This window comes from Musa acuminata, chromosome BXJ1-5 (assembly GCF_036884655.1).
Source record: "Musa acuminata AAA Group cultivar baxijiao chromosome BXJ1-5, Cavendish_Baxijiao_AAA, whole genome shotgun sequence".
Taxonomy (NCBI): domain Eukaryota; kingdom Viridiplantae; phylum Streptophyta; class Magnoliopsida; order Zingiberales; family Musaceae; genus Musa; species Musa acuminata.
The window spans coordinates 14608759-14631403 of record NC_088331.1 but is presented as its reverse complement, the minus strand read 5'-3'; the positions used below and the strand labels follow the sequence as shown (position 1 = coordinate 14631403).

The 22645-nt window shown below is 40.3% G+C and overlaps 2 protein-coding genes and 1 long non-coding RNA gene across 6 annotated transcripts in view; 2 read left to right on the top strand and 1 right to left on the bottom strand.

Moving 5' to 3' along the window:
• The window catches only part of LOC135673854 (uncharacterized), a 40385-nt gene extending 24226 nt beyond the window's left edge, over positions 1-16159 (bottom strand). For all 4 annotated transcript variants that reach the window (XM_065183232.1, XM_065183233.1, XM_065183234.1 and 1 more), the window contains exons 1-7: positions 15995-16159; positions 14573-14709; positions 14358-14442; positions 13235-13288; positions 12372-12463; positions 12176-12279; positions 11267-11339 (exon numbers count right to left, since the gene is read on the bottom strand). In XM_065183232.1, the coding sequence (XP_065039304.1) occupies positions 11267-11339; positions 12176-12279; positions 12372-12463; positions 13235-13288; positions 14358-14442; positions 14573-14709; positions 15995-16033 (584 nt within the window). In that variant the 5' untranslated portion in view covers positions 16034-16159. The remainder of the gene's footprint in view (positions 1-11266; positions 11340-12175; positions 12280-12371; positions 12464-13234; positions 13289-14357; positions 14443-14572; positions 14710-15994) is intronic.
• Positions 16160-16462: 303 nt separating this feature from the next.
• On the top strand, positions 16463-18355 carry LOC135674997 (uncharacterized). The gene is made up of 3 exons (XR_010513792.1): positions 16463-16597; positions 17350-17583; positions 17709-18355. It is a non-coding gene; the product is annotated as an uncharacterized LOC135674997 (long non-coding RNA).
• Positions 18356-19468: 1113 nt separating this feature from the next.
• Positions 19469-22366, top strand: LOC135673855 (serine carboxypeptidase-like 34). The gene is made up of 10 exons (XM_065183236.1): positions 19469-19763; positions 19840-19947; positions 20045-20131; positions 20218-20310; positions 20396-20484; positions 20576-20863; positions 20972-21108; positions 21206-21301; positions 21794-21899; positions 21980-22366. The coding sequence occupies exons 1-10, from the start codon at positions 19505-19507 to the stop codon at positions 22127-22129; spliced, it is 1413 nt and encodes a 470-aa protein (XP_065039308.1). The 5' UTR covers positions 19469-19504; the 3' UTR covers positions 22130-22366.
• The last annotated feature ends 279 nt before the right edge of the window (positions 22367-22645 follow it).

The window sequence follows — 22645 nt, the reverse complement described above, 5'->3', positions numbered from 1 at the left end:
GCGGGGCTGCGTTGAGGGCAGCCAGCACGCGCAACCGTTTGGGGAAAATAGGCATGGAGATGTAGGGAAAATGAGTTGCTCAAAGAAGCGAGCATCTGATATTGGCATTCAAAGGAATCGCCAACCCTTCGCGCAAGAGGCACCGTAAGGATAAGCAAGCTTAGAAGAATGCGTAGCGCACAAAGGTTGAGATGACTGAGTTCAAGCTATGACTCGATATTGGCAACTATACTTGATGGTGCTCAAGGCAAGCGAGGCGCTTGGTAAATGATGAGACCATACAAGGTGGAATGGGTTGTTCAACGACCAAAAAAGTTGTACAAAGCTCACAAAGGTGAGGGGAATTACTAACTCGAAGAATTCAATACTCATGCAAGGGCTTGTATGTGGACGATGGAATGTTCGTGGTCATCCGAAGGCGACCGAAGCTCGACACCATGGAGCATTGAAACTTTCTCTTCACCATGAGAAGGATACGTCTGTAGGAGACTGAAGTGTGTAGCGAGTTCAGCATGTTGCTAGGCCTTAAGGGGTGCAGCGGGGGCTGCATTGACGTGGAGTCGTAATCTAGCAAGTGCATTTACGAGGGCAAAACAATGCACAATTTGTTCAGCAAGACGGAGTAGTCCAAGGGGATTGTTGTCTCCGAAACTTCCAGAGGGAAGGATGTGAAGAGAGAATTTGCTCCATCGAGACAAATACCTTGGAGGGATAAGTCCCAATTCAACAGAGGGAGAATCATGTGCAACAGACCGCATATATTGAGGAGGAGTACCTCAAGACAACAACCCCACAAAGCTCAACAAGCCGAGCGAGTGGCGAGGAGTCGTCACATAATCTCGTATGAGATAATGCATTGGGGATGTATTGCGAGATCAAGTAGGGAAGCGACCCAATGCAACACAAATGAAGACACACTTGGAGCCGAAATGAAGATCGGACTCAACAAAGGGCTGACCCGTGGAATAGTGGGCGCAAGGACCACCATCAACCCAATGCAAATCGAGGAGCGAAGCAACTTGGGTGTAACTTGGTGAAGGACCTAAGCCGCATGAAGGGAGTTGGTGTAGAAGATGAAATATGGAGCGGAGGCACGAAGCTTTCCTTGGACAGAGGTCTAGGACATAAACTCTTGTAGAGGCAAGAGTGGGATTATGTCGTTTCATGGGTCCCTCATTCTGATGGAGTGGACTCATCCTACATAGTGCCAAAGACGAAGGGAGCTTCGAGGCATATGCATCTTATCTCGAAGAAGTATTTGACGGAGAAATTAAGGCGACTCCACTTGCGGAGGGGAAGTTGGGTTCAGAAGGCCTTGGCATGGGGCAAAAGGACATAGGGGCGGGTACTCTTGAAGAATATGCCACAATGCTGCCATTCAATTTGCCATGAAGGATGCGATGTGCAGCGAAGATTGTGCCAGTAGGGGCAAAGGCCCAAGATCCAGACAATGGTGCACCAATTTCAATGAAGTCAGTGGACTTCGGGAGCTACTAGGTGACGAACTATCCTAGAGATGTGCTTCGTCTGGGTGTGACCCGAGAGCGGGTGGACGAAAGTCGATTGCCCAAGGAGCGAACACAATCGAAGGTGGAAGAGGCCCTGCGATGTATTGGCAGAGGCCACACATAGAGGGATCACAATCCGAGTTCATCCCACAGGATCAAAATGCAACAGAGATGTCACCAGGAGGTGACATGATGCAGCGGATCGTGAAGGAATAGTTTGTGGCAATGCGATACACACGAATATAGTCCCACGAGGGACTAGATCATACGGAGGTATGATCGGGAGCTACTGGAAGCTCCACTTCGGTGAACAACACGACGACAAGAAAGGCTATGGATTTAATGAGTGAATGTCATGGTATCGCTGAGGTGAGTCTTCTGTGCGTGCATCGAATAAAAGCCATGGTCATCAACATATGAGGGCTATGTACCATCGAGGGAGTATACCGAATGCAAGTACCAGTGAGTCCCATAGGAGGGACTTAATCATGAAGAGGTATGGTCAGAGCGGTTGGAGAGTTGGACTGCTCTAGAGTTCATATTCGCTTAAGGGAGCCCGGCAAGTCGGAGGACAAGGCCGCGTAAGCGAACGTTGCTACCAAGGAAGCTAAGGAGAACAAAATCAGTGCAAACCCTACAACATGATGGCAGAGGCCATGCACGAGAGTTGCAGTCTGTCTTTCCATCGACCAAGGGGAACTGCTTGGAGAACACAAAGGTGTTGAAGTAGAGGGTCGAAAGGGACGAGGAAGCGATGAGTCCAAAGGGACATTGCTACTCAAAACTAAACATCGGTTAGAATGGAGGTGGACTCGGAGGAGTGCCACAATACCACAAAGGCAGATCTATCAATCGCAAAGAAAGGGATGCAGATATGAGACGACGGATAGTAGGGTCATGGGCATGGCAGCGCCATGGTACCGCAAAGGCGGGACTTCCGTGCTCTCATGGGGGGAGAGCGCTTGGTCGTGAAAGGGGCCGAGGAGGTGGAGAATACGGAGGCAAACTCCAAGTTCTGAGATAAGGCTAAAGGGCAGAGGCCAGGGAACTTCGTAAGACTGGTGTCAATAAGCTTCTCATCAAGATAGCCGAAAGTGAGGATTTTAGGCCGATGCAAGAGTGCACGATCAAGGAACGAAGCAGGCAGTACGCAGTGCTGTACCTTTGCTACTTAGTGAAGTAGACGACAGAGATGATGGAGAAGACATTATAATCTCAAAGGCAACCAAAACTATTAGAGACTTACTCTAAGTTGGGATGAAAACTTCCTGCATTCCAAAAGTTCGATGGCATTGAGAAGGTGAATCACGGTAGCTAACTTAATGCAAGGAGTGTAAACACTTCGAGTGCTCCAGAAGTGTGAGCAAAGAGCGGGCAAAGTCTAATAACCAGCTCGATGCATAGAGTACAACCCTCGAGAAGGCGAGCGAAGTCAAGTAACCTTTGCCTTCTCAAATCTTAAGAGAATGGGCGAAACCGAGTACCACAATTCTCTTATATATCCAGCAAAGAAGCTTTGCACATATTCAAAGACCCTTCGAATAAACCAAATGGAAGACAATAGTTATCAAATCCTCACCAATAGTGATCAGTGCTACTGATAGTAGATTATCCGCTTCATTTCCCAACAGAATGTCAATCGAAAGCAGAAGTGATGCGAATATACTTGGAAGTGACAACTAAGTGAAAGAAGAGTCGATGGACAAATTTTGTGGAGGAAGGACCCAAAAACTTCAAAAGTTTACGAGGTGATATTCGTTAAAGCTCTAACAGGCATCCACCCAATTCAAGTGGCATGAGGCATTTAAGAGACTAATGCATACTAAGGATGGTCTTTTCCTTTATCTAAAGGATCCGTAGGAACCAACAGTGTTCAATGTTAGGATCCTTTTATTTTTTTCTTTTATTTTCTATGTTTTAATTTTATTTTCTGAATATTTATTAAGTCTGTTTAGTTTAGCTAAAGTCGGAACTCTATAAATAAGGATGTAACTGCTTCTTTTCAGTTATCTATGAAAAATACTATTCTGTCTTTTGACAAACCCTAGGAGGCCAATCCCCTCGAAGCGATCAAGGAGGGACGATCCCCTCGAAGTGATCATCCCCTTTCTCTTCTTTTTTACGATAAGACTTTAGGGTCTTATCATTTGGTATCAGAGCGGCGATCCTTGGCGTTCTCACTACAACGTACTATTAAAAAAAAAAAGGAAAAAGGGTTGTTACCCCGGCGGCCACCGAGAAGGGTTACATGCTTCCCTTCTTCCCCACCTCCGCCCTTGCTCTCCGGCAGGCCACGCCCTACAGCGACCCTTGCTGCCTCCTTCCCACCGCCGGCGCTGTTTCCCGGCCGATCGATCAACGCCGCCGCTGCCCCCCTAGCCAGCGACCTCTCCTCCTCGCTTCCCCATCTCACTCGAGCGAGAAGGACCATTAGCGTCGTCTCCCTGCCAACAGACCACCCCTTCATCGTTGATACTATCGGCGACGCTGCCCTAACTTCCCTACTACCGTGCCCCCCCCCCAGCTCGCAACCGCAGCCGCCGATTGCCCCCCTCCTCACGGCAACCGAAACAGGGCAACTCACCACTGCTACACTTGTTCCAGCCGCGCCACCTCCAGCACTCCTCTTCCCCTCGAGCGCCGTCGCCGCCCAGCCGACCCATCACCGCTGCAGGCCATCGTGCGACGACCGCCGCTCGCCTCCCAACCGTCGCTCCACCTTGCTCTGCATCCTTTGTAACCGAAACATAGCACAGGCAACTCACCTTGCTGCCCCTGTTTCCAGCCGCGCCATAGTCGCGTGGGTTCCCTTACTGCTGCGAACGCCGGTTGCCGCCACCGTCGCTGCTACTGCCCAGCTACTGTGCAGATACCCTTGACTAGACATCAAAAACAAGAACTGGGGATTAACAACTTGCAATCGTACACAATGGCTGTCGATAACTCAGTGAAGGCACAAATGGAAGCGTTGGAAATCAGAATTGAGAGTCGGCTACAAAAAACTCTTCATGATTTCAAAAAGAGCTTGTTGGAGCATTTTAGCGGGTTTCAACAAGATGGGAGCTCCAGTTCTACGTTACGTTGAACAGATCGAGAGATACAGGAAAAGAGCCCCAGGATGGTGACATACACTACCCATGCATCAGGGTAGAATTTCCACAATGGGAAGATGGGGATCCGACCAGTTGGATCTCTAGGGCAGAATTTTTTTTCGTTTTCACAGAACCCCAAAAGAATCCAAGGTAGAAGTGGCCTCAATCCAGCTCGATAGAGATGCAATCCAGAGGTATGATTGATACGAAACTTGTCATGGAATTCCTTCGTGGGAGCAGTTCAAAAGAGGGCTTCTTGTTCGCTTTGGCCCATCCGAATATGAAAATGTTGATGGCCAACTCGCCAAAATTCGTCAGACTTCTACAGTATTGGAATATCAAAGTAGATTTGAAAGATTGTCCAACCAAGCTAGAGATTGGTCAGAACGACAATTTCTGGGTACATTTATTGAAGGGCTTATTCCCGAGATCCGGTGCGAGGTTAAGGCTCGTCAACCCCGCACTATAATGGCTGCGATTTCATTTACACGCCTACATGAAGAAAAAATCAGTGTGGAATATCGTCAAAACAGAGGTGCAAATAAACAGGTGATTAGCAAGCAACTTACCTCATCTACTCCTAATCGAAACCATAACACTAGCAGATTAACCCGAGAAGAACTCAAATAAAGGTTAGCGAAGGGTTTGTGTTGGCATTGCGATGAAAAGTGGAGTAAGGAGCACCGATGCAAACAAGGAAGACTTTTGATGATTGAACCGATCGAGGAGGAACCAGAAGTAGAAGTATCGGATTCCGATCATGAAGAAGTGGAAACCGATGATGATGTTGAAGCCGTCACACATACAGTGCATGCATTGGCTGGCTACTCTAATCCACAAACTATGAAAATTGGGGGAACTCTGAAACACCAGTCTGTCACTGTTTTGATTGATACAGGTAGCACTAATAATTTTATGGATAGGAAAGTTGCAGCCCGATTAGCTTACCACATCGAATGTTGTGACAAATTTGAAGTCAAGGTGGCCGATGGACGGATTTTAACCTGTGACAGCAAGTGCTCAAAGATAAAACTAATTTTGCAAGGTCAAGAATTATTTATGGATTTCTTTTTATTACCCTTAGAAGACTATGAAGTGGTGCTCGGAATTGAATGGCTATCAACCCTAGGTGATGTCTCCTGGAATTTTTCTAAACTAATTATGAAGTTCTTTATTAATGGAAGACAGGTGACTCTCAAAGGAAGACGGGGAGATAAGGTTACAACTATCACTAGCCATCGGATGGAGCGGGTCCTTCGGAAAACACACACCGGATTTTTGGTGCAATTGCATAACATTGGAAAGGAAATGACAGTGAACATTCCGGCTGGAAATATTGAATCATTGCTAACAAAGTTTGCGGATATATTTGCAGAGCCACACGGACTTCCACCTCTTAGATGTCATGATCATCGGATCCCACTATTACCCGAGAAGGCACCAACCAATTTCCGACCCTATAGATATCCACATTTCCAAAAGGCAGAGATAGAGAGGATTGCCACAGAGATGCTCAAAACAGGAGTTATACGAGCTAGTGTTAGCCCATATTCCTCCTGAGTCTTACTAGTCAGAAAGAAGGATGGCTCATGGCGGATGTGTGTCGACTATCGAGCACTTAACAACATTACAGTGAAAGATAAATATCCTATTCTAGTAGTGGATGAACTGTTGGATGAATTGAGAGGAGCTCAGGTCTTCACTAAATTGGACCTACGATCGAGCTATCATCAAATCAAAGTACATGAAAGGGATGTTCAGAAAACTATCTTCAGGACACATAACGGCCATTATGAGTTTCTAGTAATGCCTTTTGGGTTAACCAATGCGCCCTCTACCTTCCGGAGTTTAATGAATGACATATTTTGGGCTCATCTCCGTAAGTTTGTTTTGGTTTTCTTTGATGATATTTTAATATACAGTCATTCCCTAGAAAGTCATTTATTATATTTATGAATTGTCTTTAATATTTTTCGTGAGCATGGTCTTTTTGTCAAGCAATCTAAGTGCAGTTTTGGGCAACCTGAGGTTGAGTACCTCGGCCATATCATATCTCAAAAGGGTATTGCATTTAATCCTTCAAAAATCCAAGTGATGACAGACTGGCCAATTCCAAAGTCAATCAAAGCTTTAAGGGGGTTCTTGGGACTAATAGGCTATTATCGAAAGTTTGTGAAGAATTATGGCAAAATTAGTGCCCCCTTGACGTCACTTCTAAAGAAAAATGCATTCAGATGGTCAGAAAAGGCAATTCAGGCATTTCAATTCATGAAAACTGCAATGACTACTACACCCGTGCTTGCTCTACCCGATTTTAATAAGATGTTTGTGATTGAATCTAATGCTTCTTGAGCTGGAATAGGGGCTGTGTTAATGCAGGAAGGTCGGCCTATTGCTTATGCTAGTAAGGCTCTTTCCCCTTCCCATTTGAGTTTATCTATTTATGACAAGGAGATGTTGGCCATAATACATGCAGTCGCAAAATGGAGACCCTACCTAATTGGTCGACGGTTTAATATATGCACTGATCACAAAAGCCTCAAATATTTTCTAGAACAAAAGATTTCTTCTTCAGAGCAGCAGAAATGGGTCACAAAGCTACTGAGATTCGATTATGAGATCGTTTATAAAAACGGGAGTGAGAATTTAGTAGCAGATGCCCTCTCACGCCTTCCAGAACAAGCTAAACTAGTAGCTATTTCTATTCCTATTTGTGAGACTTTTGAAGTTATCAGAAGGGAATGGTCAAATAATCCTGAGATCCAAAGCATCATTAAAAAATTAGAAGAAGCCCTAGGTTCTGTCTCAAATTATAGTTGGGATTCGGTGGACTTGCGCTATAAAGGCCGAATAATGGTTGCCCCACATTCTTCTTGCCAGGCAATAATTCTGAAGGAGTTCCATTCATCACCAATTGCTAGTCACTCGGGATTTCTCTGCACTTGTAAGCGAGTTCGATAACTTTTTTACTAGAAAGGTATGAAAAATTTTATCAAGAAATTTGTTACTGAATGTGATGTTTGCCAACGTCACAAAAGCGAGACAGTAGCCACCTCAGGCTTACTACAGCCCCTCCCTATTCCTGATGCTACTTGGACCGACATATCTATGGATTTCATTGATGGTCTCTCATCATCTCAAGGAAAGAGTACTATACTTGTAGTTGTCGATAGACTTACAAAGTATGCTCATTTCTGTGCTTTACAGCATCCTTATACTGCTGCAAGTGTTGCTCGTATTTTTGTGGAAAACATAGCTAAATTGCATGGGAGTCCCTGTTTCATTGTTAGTGACAGAACTTTTTCGTTTACAAGGTACTCAGCTGAATATGAGCACTGCTTATCATCCACAAACAGATGGACAAACTGAAGTGGTAAACAGGTGCCTAGAAAATTACCTCTGATGCTTTACTAGCGACAAGCCGAAGGAATGGGTCAAATGGTTTCCCTAAGCAGAGTGGTGGTATAATACCTCTTACCATTCTTCTATTAAAATGACTCCTTTTGAAGCAGTTTATGGTCAACCCCCACCTACAATTACAAAATATGCACCCGGTTCTTTTAAAGTTGATCAAGTTGACAAGGAATTGATGGATAGAAATAAGATTATTCAACTTTTAAAGGATAATTTTACAGCCGCACAAGCAAGAATGAAACAACAAGCTGATAAACACCGAAGTGAACGAGAATTTACTATGGGTGATTGGGTTTTCCTTCGTCTTCAACCCTACAAGCAAACTTCCATAAAGGTCCGATCTTCCATGAAGCTATCTCCTCGATTTTTTGGGCCTTATACGGTATTAGAACATATTGGACCAGTTGCCTACCTCTTGGATTTGCCTGCTAGCTCTAAAATACATCCAGTCTTTCATGTTGCATGCCTTAAAAGGAAATTGGGTGAAGATGCCATAGTGCAATGCCATTTGCCGGACACCTCTACTACTGGGGAAGTTCAAGCTCAACCACAAGCCATACTTGACCGACGAGTTGTAATGTACCGTAGACATCCTGTAACTGAAGTGCTGGTGCAATGGGCCAACTTGCCAAAGGAAGATGCTACTTGGGAGTCCTACAGCATGCTAAAGGAGAAGTTTCCAGAATTTGATGCTGCTCAGCCTTGAGGACAAGGCTGAATTGAAGGAGGCGGGATTGTTAGGATCCTTTTATTTTTCCTTTTATTTTCTATGCTTTAATTTTATTTTCTGTATATTTATTAAGTCTATTTAGTTTAGCTAAATTCGGAACTCTGCTTCTTTTTAGCTATCTATGAAAAATACTATTATGTCTTTTGACAAACCCTAGGAGGCCGATCCCCTCGAAGTGATCATCCCCTTTCTCTTCTTCTTTTTTACGATAAGACTTTAGGGTCTTATCATTCAACATAACTCAGCCAACCCCACATTAGAGTCAGAGTCATCGGCGAGTTGAAGCAGCATGGCAGATTAAACGTTCGACTACTTAATAACAACAGTGGAGAGCAGTTAGGAGCCAGGAGATGCATTGCAATTGGAGCAGAAGATTGAAGATTCAGCAAAGGAGATGAGTTGCAATGTCGGCAAAGGCTTCGACGAGGACGTCGAAGGAATAAGTGAGGGAAAATGTCATGGACAAAATTGTAAACAGGGTGTTCGATGTAATGCTTATATATGTCCGTATCTTTTGGTTTGTTCATGTTTTCAACAACATGAAGAGGGACGGTCGAAGGCTTAATAGCCCAATTTTAGTTGGGTTTGGTGGCCATTTTCGGCTTATAAATAAAGGTTGTGTCATGTGGACACTTATAGGGATTTTGGTCTGTGGTGGACCATTTTGGACCTTTTGTTTTGCGACCGTTCAGAGCTTGTGAAGTCTGTTTGTAATTTGCATTGGCTATGAGGTGTTTACTAAATTGATTGCTTGTGGATTCCGAGTGAAACGTTTTCTCTTTTGTAGCTCCTAAGGTACCATAGGAGGTTTCAGGGAGGCTGACCTTTGCGGACGTTCATGCAAGGGTGCCGCACGACTTAGGCAAAACTAGCTAAGTGTGTGACATTATGACTAACAACAATATGGTGATAGTTAGTCATTCTTCTCTGAGCAGCAATACGATAATCGATCTTATGATACAAAGCAACAAGTCAATGACTAATTAAAAGTTTCGACATTCTCCAACCACCGTACCAATACATGCCATAATCATACTTGTCCTAAGAGCCGCCTTAGACACATGTGGTTCATAATGATCAAACTACGACCATCACCATATTGATGCACCAAAGGCATATGGTGTATTAGTATTATAATATATCGTGTGATCAGTTTCAAGATTGAGATTGATTAACATATCATATTGATATACAAATTAGTAAGATCGAGGACCCCGATCCATCACTCGTGGAATCCCATTATTCATTTTGGTAATAGAACCAAATATATCCATCAATCGATCTATTTATTATAAATCTTCATTTAAATCTTAAAGTTTAACTTATAATCTAATAATTCAAATTATTTCTTTACAGATAATTCAATATCAATGGAAGGATAGAATGGGATGTGCCACAAAACTGCTCCTCAAAACCTAAAAAAGATATATGCCAATATTTCTTCCTAATTTAGAATATTTTTTATGAAATTATACTAAATTTATATTTAGTTTTAACTTAACTGTAATCTAAGTTTTTTATTTTAAAGTAATTTTGCAGAGTTTTTGGGGGAATTTTGTGTGTCGTCGGCACACACTGTCGTTCCAACACTCAGCAAACCGGTACGGGGTAGCACGTGTCATGCCGCTGATTGGTTGACACGCCTGCTTGGACTAGTAAATCGAACCTTACTAAAGAGTAGAACCACATTATAGCTTAACAAGAAAATCATCTATGACACTTCTGTTCTTGTAAAATCAGATCATTGCTAATTTTCCGAATAAGTCAGCAAAGAATAACTGACAAGTTGTCCCAAATAAGACTTCAACAAGCTAAGCTGAAACTCTCTCCAAGATTCCAACTATATATATTTAGTCATGGAAAAAGAAAGAATGTCCATCAGAACTCGACAGAAATAGAAAGAAGCACAGATGTTTTATAGACTTCAATCTACATACGTACTTCTTTTCTTTAAGCTTCTATTATCTATTTTTTGCTTGCATCTTCTTTCACCTTTGGGAAAAGATAGAAGATTATAAGAAACAAAGTAATACTTCTTGACCTAGGACTTCTAATTTAAGATAGGTAATGAGGCAGACTGCTACTTGGTGTCAGGATTACAATGTTCTCTTGAGCGATAAGAAGTTAAACCATGACTTAGAAGGGGAAACTGGTGCCTATACATGGTTCATGTTTTAAGACCAGCTGAGACATGAAATGTAACACATATGTCAGATTAAATTGACCATTAGAACACAACATACTGTAGATGCTTAAATCAGTGTTTAGAGATCCTGATAATGTGTCAAATAATTCAACATATATTTCAAACAGTGTTTTAAGAACACTGGACATTTACAAAATCAATTTAAAACTTCAACATATATGTCAAATAATTCTTCCTGATAATGTGTACTGCAAAATCTATGATTTCATCACACAAAACCATCAGAATCTAGCACCATCAGATATAATATGCGTTGGAAAGAAAAAAATGGGGAGACAAACAGAGAGGGAGTGTGAGAGAGAATGCAGAAATTTACCTCTTGCTCTCAGCCATAGGCTGTGGAGAAGAAAATATGACAGCAGTATCACTGTCTACTTCAGTTTGTGTGCCTAATATAATAACATTCCAAATTATGCAATAAGTTCATGTGCAAGTACAAATTACGAGTGGCTAGAAAATTTACTTCACAATAAAAATATGCAAAGTGAAATTTAAACTCTTTTTTATTAGATCGCTGATGTCAAAAAAATCCATGTGATGATTTAAATTGTTTGACATAGTAAGATGATTTGATCACATAAGCAAACCAATTCATCTAATATGTGAGAATCTAAATCCATGATGACAAAAAACATTAAATACTAAAGAAAATTAGTCAAATTTTGCAGGATGAACAAAGGCTCAAATTGGATTAAAAATATTGGAAATACAACCCCTCCTTTTGTTATTTTACACTAGAGTACAGACAATTATGCAAAGATCAAGAAACAATTATAGACGTACATTAATTTTTTATAATATTTCTCATGTGACAAATACAAGGATCCTTAACAGTTTAGGATGCAAAGCAGGTTAACAGAAAGGAGATAAATTTAAAAAATAATAATCCATAAAATAATATTGTTTATGATACCCAAATATTCCATATCAATAAAATAATAATCATAAACTTGAACACATGAAATGAATGAACTACAACTGGTAAATTATGCATTCCCAATTTGGCCATTTCTGTAGTAATTTTTCTAGTGCATATTTAAGAAAAATGAATTCTTATATCAAATATGAGCTAATATTTCTGATTGATTTATTTCCATGTGCAAGATCCACTATAAGAAATACAGTGTGATTTTAAAGCATCATCTCTTAGTCAACATTGAAATAAGAAAAAGAAAAAAACATCAACTAACAATAGAAAAGGAAAATATAGTGGGATGAGTCATACCACAGGACTCTGATGGAGGAATTTTATATGGCATCTTAACCAAACACTGTAATGTATTATCGAGCTTCAGAACAGTGACATTTCCAAGGCAGTCCCCGACATAACTAGATAAGTAGCAGCTTAAATATTTAACTCAACAAAAATAAAATAGACCATTACCTCTTTCAGCAACAGAATATAAAAGATGACTACTTACATGTAGAAACTTTGTTGCACCACAACAAAAGAGGTAATTTCTTCATTGAAAATGTGCACATGTGTTACTTGTTTCTTATCAATGTTCCACACCTAAAAAATGATGGAATGTTTCAACAAGATAAACACAAACTTCAAATCTTAAAATACTTATTCCAACATTAGGATGATTGTAGTTTTTTTTATATAAGAAACCATTTCATTAATTCACTAAAGGTGGACCAATATCCGAGTACAAGTTAGGGTTGAAATCGGATCCCCAGGAGATAGCCACCTCCTGGGTTCTAGCAAAAAAAGCAAGGTTATGTGCTATCACATTCACATTTCTCCTAATGTGACAAAACTTCACATGACTGAAACTCATCAGGATGAATGTAGTTGGAAGTGCACAAGTTAAATAAAAAGGAAGGTGTGACAATCCATGCTAATCAAGACCACAAAATCAGAAGAAAATAAAAAAGTTCAAAGAGGATACACTTAGTTCAATGATAAACAAGAAGTTCCAAAGTTCAATCTACCAACAAGGCAAACAGATTTTATGGTGTGACTAGTAACAAAAAAGTAGTACTAACAGATGCATATGAACCCTTTGCTGATTTGGATTCACCTAATTAGTTCATTGAGGTCCACGAATATATTGATTACCATAATCATGGTTGGTTAGCATCAATTTAAAAAGTTGGTGCAGATAATAATAAATATAGACAATGATGCATGTTAACCATAGTTTTCTATATGCCTAAAACTAAAAATGGGTAGTGCAGCTGCACAAAGTTGGCATCAATAAATTTTATTTATCTAGATTCAGATTTAAAGAACAGAGATCTCTCACCAATGTAGTGAACAAGAATTTCAAGTACTTGCCTCAATATGATTATGACTAGTCACATTTAAAAGGATGCCTTGATTCTCCATGAACTGCAAAAAATACAGACAAAATTAAGTCAACCCAAAATTATTAGCCAAAGAAAGCCATATGACATGTCAACAGGCATAGAGGGCAACTATTGTATATCAACTGCCAATTTAGATTCAAACTAATGGCCAGTTACTAAAAATTATCATTGACAATGATGTATGCAAGATATTAGCTAGCTAAAGCTGCAATATTTATTATAGCAAACAGTAAAGGCCTTAAATTATCATATACTATTTAACCTATAAAGACTGAACATACCAAAACAAGATGTAGCCAAATAATTACAATAAAATACTTTTACGCATGAAAAAGGTCAACAATGTGGAAAGCTAATAATTTTATTCTCATTTCACCAAAACTCAACAATTTCATTTCTATCTAAGAAAAATTTCCTTAAAATATGAATTTTCAAAATTTGCAGGTTTGCATCTTAAATTCTAGTATAACATACAGATTTTTTCGTGTTTTCCGAAATCCTTTTCAGAAAATATTATGTAATATAAAGAAAGTATGTATACATTATAAACATGTACACTAACATATAGAACATGTGAAACTTGTTTTATAATATAATGCATCAATTTATAGTCTCTTTCAGATATCTTATACAAAAATTAGCAGTTCAGAATTCATGATGCTGCTCCTGTTTGTTTCCTGTTGCACCACTCCTTTATTATTATGATATTATAGCTTAATAATCATATCACGTTTATATTTTTTTTGTTTTTTCAAAAAGCAACATTAGTCTTGCTATCAAGAATTAAAGACTTATCAAAACTTATCAAAAGAAATCTCAATAAATTATATGTCATCATGTTCAACAGCCTTTACCAAGGACTACATACAAGATACAAGCATGTAGGTCACAAGAATCAATAATCTCACATCCAAACTATCTTCGGCATCTATTAGTACCACAAAATTTTCAAGACCCTTCCACTGTTTCGAGAAATAAGTCTACATAACCAAGAAAGATAACCATCGGAAGATCAGGAACCCTCGTAATAAGTGAAAAATCATGATACATCACAGTGAAGAGAGGGGGTGGGCTTGGAGGGGTTCAAGAACCTGCATGAACTTGGAGGGGGAGGCGGCCTCCGACTGAAGAAGAGCTTGGCTGTTGTCTTTCCCGAGCAACTTGATGACCCCATTCCTACAAACAGCAACACGAACACATCAAGCATGAATCGATGCCGGCTTCTTGATCCGAAGCAAGAAAGTGCAGGGGAGGGATGAGAGGAAGAGCGTGGGGCGCTCCGACGAGCTTCTCTTCTCCTCCTAACCTGGTGGATATGGCGAGAATGTGCTGAATGGGGTCGTAGGCCAGAGAGGAGGATTCGGGCGGGACGCCATAATGGAAGACGAGGCGCGGCCTCACCTCCTCCGCCTTCAGACCGTTGATGCCGCCTCCTCCATTGTGCTGTAATTTTGGAAAGACCCATTAATTGATTCCAAAAAATTAAAATATTAATTTATTCTTCTATCTATTTTATTATAAAAAATATCATCAGCATCTTACCCGTCCACGTGTACCTTATTTTAGATTTCGAGTTATTTACAAGTGACAGACATATCACGAGATAAATATATGCAAAATAAAGATGATTTCGGTGCCTAACGCTTGCGGTTAGGATTGTTATTAGGACAGATTGATGGTGGATTCACATCTGTTGCGTCTTATAACACCAAAATAATATTGATTCATATTGATTCAAGATAGATATCGGACATATACTCGTTGCTAAAAATCGATCCGAGAACCCTACATTTAATTCAATCATTCCTCTTCAATCCCGTGTATTTTAAACGTGGGAGTCGATGAGAGAAGAACACGTAGACTAAAGCATACGCATCATCTTCACCCTTCTCTGGCGGGTTTCCAACCCCTCCCGCCCCACGTGAGTGGGCTCCATCTATTTTATTGTGGGGTCCATGACTCGTCAAGATACTTGGTCGACACGTAATGACGTTTAGTTACGTCCGACACAAGAAGTCGCCCCTCCTCGGCCCGTCTCAGAAAACTTTAGTGACCACATCTTTGACCACCACGTCACTTAAATACATGGTCGGCGAATCCGGTAGTCTCTCTGGGTCTGGCCCACCACAGCGCAAGTGTCCTCCACGAGGATGATAATTACAGGTAAACTTGGAATGGATCTCAACCTGCTTCACTGTGTACCGAAACCGTCAGTCCCTCTATATTAATCTCCGCCAATAAATTAAGGATTCGCTTCAAGATCGAAGTACCGGCCAATCTAAAAGATCATATAGATTTAATCTTGTGGATAAAAGACGTTTTAAGTTTGGCGGATAGCACACTGTATCCTAAAACCCAAGGCACGGGCATTGATGAGATCCATGTGACCGCGTCAACGCCAAAAGCCACACCAAGTTCTAATGTTACGAAGTTTGTCTTGTCATGTGCTGAAGCGTTACTATATATTATGTTAATATGGAACTTCCGGAATCTTCTATGAAGAACAATGTTGAGCTTTGGCAGTTCTCAGTGCTATTTCTTCAAGAGAAGCGAGCAATAATAATAGTAATGATCAATGTTGTGACTTGCGACCAATAACAGAAACTGTATAGAATCCTTGTCTGCGATCTATCTATCTTCTAAAAAGAAGATGAATCATCACAGAAGAAGAAACAACAGGGATCGAAGAAGCAGAAGCAGAGGTTGCAGATGAAGTCGGAAGGATTACCTTTCTGGTGGCTTTCTCCACAAGCTTCTTCACGAACATGGCCGAGGGGGGTCGTCCTTCTTCGTCCGACACGAAAGAACAGGAGAAGGAATGAGAGGATTTAAGATCGACGGAGGCCTTCTTCCTTATTCTGCAACGAGAGAAGGGAGGAAAGGAAAGAGGAGAAGCGATAGGGAGAGTTTGGAGAAGTTGCGAGTCCATATAAATAAAAAGAGATGGGAAAGCGGACAAGGGAACGTGGCGTTGCTCCATACGATCTGAGTGATCCGTTTTGTGGTCACCATCAGATACTTCGCCATGAACACTAATGTACCGACGGTGGCCAATAGCTAGGCGACGCGTGCCAGAATTCTCCAATGCAAATCGAAGCTCACCAATGGTCTTTAAATTGTAATAATAATTAATAATATAAAAATAATGATGATGATGATCGTCATCATCATAACTGAATAGGTTTAGTTCTACGGCCGTGTTTCCACATCGTAAACCGATTGCCGCTGCGGTGCGGTGCGGTGGTTGTCTCTGCTCCATCTCCGACCGATTGCGCCGCTCAACATCGGACGTTTTGGAAGACCGTCAGATTTGAAGCGTTCTTTCATTTTAGTGAGGAGATTTCGTTGTTTGTTGGCACATCTTACTTAGAGTTACTTTGGGCAAGATCAATGGATGAATCTTTGGGTTGGGTTCTGGTGATTGAGGACTTCGTTGAAAGGGTCTGTTCCCGGATGAGTCTTTTTTCTTTCTTCAAAAGGTCACAACTTCAGTCTCAAATGAGACAAGAATCGAGGGTACAGCCTGTTCTTCTTGATTCTAACATGGAGGGTACACCCGTCACGAACATGTCTTTAACACCCTTATTCGACCACTGGATTTGCTATTCATGCATCAGGTTTGATAATTTTGAGAAATCATTTAGACATCTGGTTGTCCATGAATGGTACATCTCATTTTTGTTAAGTGTTGATTCAGATGGATGTAAAATTAATGTTGTTTATTTATTATTTATTTCTGCATTGATAGTAAATCTAATGGTTCATAGAATCCAACTGTTTAATCAGGGTGGCATGGGTGATTTAAGTTTACGATGGTGGTGCAGAACCCGCTTGTAACCCCAAGCATTGTTTTTATCAATGTGACCCATAAAAGATTATTACCAAAGATGTATATGTTCAATACCTAGGCAGTCTGAGGATCTTCTATCTGATTAGCTTTTGTATAAACTGTTGAGCACTAGATATTGTTTTGTCCAATTCAGAGTTCTCTTAGCTTGGAAAAAAGATCTGTTCGAGTTATTTCTGTTTTCTTGTGAATAAATAGAGTCCTTGATTAAGGACTACTGTTATAATTTCTTGCAGAGTACAATCTTATGCCAAGCCGGTCAATGTGGCCATTCGGTACAGATTGGCATAGTGCATTCTGATGTATACTTGTGTGATGATACGTTTCGACCCATGTTGACACATGGTAGTTGTCATGATCAGCAGGATAGTGCTTAACAATATTTCCAGTTGCCCAAGAGATGAGTGTTGAAAGGATTATGACAAGATCAGAAGTTCTCATTTGCAGCTTCTAGTACAATACTAGCACAGGTTGAAAATGTTTTTTTTTTTTCCATTTTAACAGAGGACTTTATATTGTATTTTGCATCTTATGCAAGATGAAGTGGTATTTTATACGAATGGAAGCATATCTGATAACAATTATACTCCTGCAGGATACTTACCTTGTGGCAAGTACATTGAAGTTTCACCTTTGGTTTCTGGATTCCCACAATGCCACTGGTGTTTATAAAAAGGAAAAGAAGAAACTATTCCTTGATGATTTTGCTTCAAGTTTTCTGCTACTGATTCTTCACCACCAAACTTGAGTGATGTCTGGTCTGCTTGGTCTTCCAACTGTTTAGCTTGTTTCCTACTCATGATTGTGTAATATTTCCTGTACATTTAAATCTTTCGAGATTTGAGTCCATTAGCAGCATAAGCCTGAAAAAGTTGCAAGTTCTGACTCCATTAGCAGCAGTAGATAATTAGGTCACAAATTCTGAGCACTTCCCACACAAAACGTTTCTAGTCTTCAGGTGTTCATCCTTCATTTTCGAGAGCAAGGGTCTGATAATTCAAGGACTTTCTCAATGGAATTTAGTGATGAAGAAGCTTCCTTCTTTGCTTTAACTGCAAGATTTGATTCTCAGAGGAAAATGTGGGATTGTAAATACGTGGCAAAATTTGGGTGTATCATAGGGTTGCTATATATCCATCCTTTAGCATATCTTTTCTTTGGAATTATTTGGTTGGCCTTGGTCAATGCCCAAAGTTGTAAGATTCTAGTTTCTCATAATATAGTTTCATGAGTTTTACAGTACTTGTACTCCTGTTTTAGGGTAATGATGACAGATTATGCTTGATAAACATAGGAGATAGTAAGTGCAGTTAGTCTTTTTCTTGTTTGTGTTTCTATCTGTGTTTTATAATTCTTTATAGTTCGTGGTGAGATACTTGACTCTTCTCTGAAGAGATTTGGCTAATGGATACCAAAAATTATGGGGATGTTAGCTTATTGTTGATGTGTCTAAGATATAACCTTCAGGTTGAGAATCTTGCAAATTTCGAATGGTTTCTCGTGACTATATTCTGATCTACGGTATGAGATGGAGTGGGAGGACATTTCATTTTATACTTTTTAACTATCAGTTACTCTTCTTGCTCATCATCATAATGAATAATTTGATATAACTTCATGATAAACTTATCTTTAACAATTTATTATTTGACTAAAGTTCAGTTAAGTTTATGCCTGCAACATCAACTGTGAAAGTTACTTGTTTGTTAATCCTACAAGATGTAGCCAAGATGCCTTTGATGTGGAAATGATGTGACAATATTGTAATATTATCATTACCTTGCATAATTGTTGCATAATAAATAAATGCAGAACATGTCACAATTATTCAGTGGTGAGTTTATTCCATCGTAGCACAATTGCCAAAGTTTGCATGTTGGCTATTCAATTGTGGCAACTATAACAAAAGATATACCACCCCTTGGTTCATGGCTCTGCTAGCTATCTCTGTCTCTCCATCCTTGAAATAAGGGAAGATGAATCCACCTTTCCAAGTCTAAGTACAAGTAGTTCAAGCTCTATAGTGAAGAGATTGCTGAAATATGGCGGTCAAACGCTTGTGAAGCTGTCCCTTGTCTCTTCCATACACAACCAGGAAATGTTTCTTATTCCCCTTCTCTTGCCAGCCAAACTCTTCAAAGAGACGACCAAGTTGGTACGTGACAGAGTTGATGGCGTTTGAGGTGGTTCATTCCTTGAATGATAAGCCAAAGACTCCACTATGCTCATGTGACTTAATCCCACTCAACACGGTTTGTCCACTCTACGCAACGTTTCTACAACGTCGAATTCTCTGAGCCAGCCCTGCTCTTCATCTTCTTGTCACCACTTGTGGTTATATAAAGGAAACCAATCTCCGCATCTCTTCATTGTCCATGTCTCTGTCGATCCATGATGCATCAGCCTTCGTTCCATGTCCTGTTTATTTGGCCTCTCGTTGTTGCGTCCTGTGCCTTGTCGTCGGCTGCGTCGAGCTTGAGGCAGGAGCTCGACCGTGTCGTCGGGCTCCCCGGTCAGCCTCCCGTCGGGTTCCGCCAGTATGCAGGGTATGTCACCATAGACGAGGGTCTCGGAAAGGCTCTCTTCTACTGGTTCTTTGAGGCCACACACAGACCTACCGAGAAGCCACTCCTGCTGTGGCTCAATGGAGGTATTGTATGTTGACACTTTCAGTTGGCTGATTGGGATTGCCTCAAGTTCATGGCGTGGCTGTGTGGGTGTTGCAGGGCCTGGTTGTTCTTCAATTGGCTTTGGAGAGGCACAAGAGATTGGGCCATTTCTTGTGAAAAAGGATGTACCTGAGCTAGAACACAACGAGTATGCTTGGAACAAAGGCATGGCCTCCAACCCTGTCACTGTAATCAGCAGATGCTTCAGAGAGCAATCTCAAGAGTCGTGTTGAATTGCTTTCTTGTTTCATTTGCAATGCAGCTGCCAATTTATTGTTCTTGGAGGCACCAGCAGGGGTTGGGTTCTCTTACTCAAACATCACTGATGTGCAAGGTGACAATGCCACAGGTATGATGTTCATCTTCATCTTCACATGTAACGCGGTGGTGCAAACCACTATATAAAAAGTCTAACCTTTTCTTTCTTGCTTGAAGCATTTGGTTCCTACTCGTTCCTGGTCAAATGGTTCCAGAGATTCCCTCAGTACAGATTAAATGAATTTTACATAGCTGGGGAGAGTTATGCAGGTACTAAAAATTATTATCTGATGTTGTCTGATTTCTTTTTATATAACTATTTTATCCATCATTGCTCTGATCTTCTCTCTTAAAGGGCATTATGTACCTCAACTTGCAAATGTGATCTTGGAGCAGAACATGAAAGCTAAGAAGGAGGACCATATAAACCTGAAAGGCCTCGTGGTATTGGCAGAGTGCCACACCATTGTTCTCTTTCTTCTACATCTGAAGCTGAACCAATTATAACTTGTAACAACTGACGGAGCTGCTGCAGATTGGAAATGCTGTGATGGATTCCGAGACGGACATCAGAGGAATGGTGGATTACGCATGGGATCATGCTTTGATCTCAGACAGAGTTTACCACAACATCAAAACAAGCTGCAATTTTAGTGCAGTGGTGCCAACTCAAGAATGCAGCAAAGCTCTCCAACAATATTACCAAGTTTATCAGATCATCGACATGTACAGCTTGTACACACCGCGCTGCGAAAGTGGATACCCCAAGTTTTCGTCTTCGGTGGCGCAGGGTGAAGAAAGTTTGATATCTATCTCAAAATTTGTAAGAGAATCTGAGTTGCTGAGTAATTGACCTTGCAAACAATGAGTGGAGTAGAAGCTATTGTGTTTCTTTTCTTTCTTTCTCATTTGTTTGCATTTCTGATGGTAGGAGGATTTGTTGAAGATACCAATGGGCTACGATCCATGTTTACAAACCTATGCAACGGTGTACTTCAATCGTCCGGATGTTCAAAAAGCTTTGCATGCCAATGTCACAAGACTATCACATCCTTGGTCTCTTTGCAGGTTGTTTAAAATAAGCTAATATGTTTGCGTAAGCTATTAAATATTTTTTGTAGTCAATGTAAAATCACTTTACCTCTAAATTTCTTGTGTGTATCAGCTCATCTGTTGTTAGGGCTTGGAGTGATTCTGACAGATCAGTTCTTCCAATTATCCGTAAACTTATCGATGCTGGGCTCCGCATGTGGGTGTTCAGGTGAAATTTTATGTAATAATAGTGTTATGTTCTATATCTTCTTATTCACAATTATGCAATTATATATTCAATATCTTGTTTAGCTGTCACGAAAATGTTTTTTTTAATAATTTATCAATTTCTGATCATTTAGTAAATGCTACATTCTTTATGAGCATAAAGCTTTCAGGGATCTTTCTATTCTAACATTTAGACATGAAAGGAAAAAACTTCCCATTCAATGTTTTCTACTAGAAGCCTTTTTCTTAAAAAAAGAAATGTTTTTTTTTCCGGTGGAAATCATTAGATAAAAATGCTTTAATCTTCCTTAAGAAAACTTGTTTCTTATGGATTTATACTTGTGTGCACTTGTTTGTACTTGTACTACAATGTTCTTCGTAGATTACTACTGAATTATGACATCTGCGTGCTACTAGTTTAGCACATTACATGAAATCAAACTAATGCTGAATTCTGAATGAAATCACCGACCATGGTTTTCCATGCAAACAGTGGTGATACTGATGCTAGGGTTCCGGTGACCTCCACAAGATACACACTAAACAAGCTAGGACTGAGCATAACCGAGGACTGGTCCCCCTGGTATAGCCACAAACAGGTAATTGATGGCCTTTCTCTCTTGTCAGATCTCAGACGGTCGACTGTTTGACTAATCTCTGTAAACTATATGTTCTGTAGGTGGGAGGGTGGACCATAATCTATGAAGGGTTGACTTTTGTTACAGTAAGGGTGGCTGGACACCAAGTCCCCACATTTGCCCCAAGGCAATCTCTGCAAATTGTTGAGCACTTCTTAGCCAACAAGAAACTGCCCTCATTCCCTTTTTAGACTATTTGTAAGTTAACTTCTTGTTGTGTACCTAAGAAATGTTTTTTTTTTTTTTTTTTTTGTTCTGTGATCTAAATAAACAGGTGCTTTCTGCAATTTGTTTAGTATAATAGCATATCTTTGCCATGGCATTTTTCTTCTTTGATAATGTGTTGTATATGACCTACTCATTGATTAATGATACTGATATGATTTAGTATGGCCAACTAACTCCCTTTGATCATTTTCATTTTTGTTGAGGTTCTACATAAACACCGATAGCACATCAAAATTAAATTTTAGTGTGGTATATGACTGCTAATCCACTGGCAAAAGAAGGTTTAAATAGTTCAGCTTGCTTATCATATATATCTATCAGTAATATCATCTTTGATTCTATAGTTAAAATAGACAGGATAATTAACCATCTCACTGGATGGTTAGATGCTGCTAATCTTTTCTTCAGAGGGCAGATTAAATTATTTGAGCGGTTAGTCCTAATGATAATTTGCAATAGTATATTAGATGATGTGATAA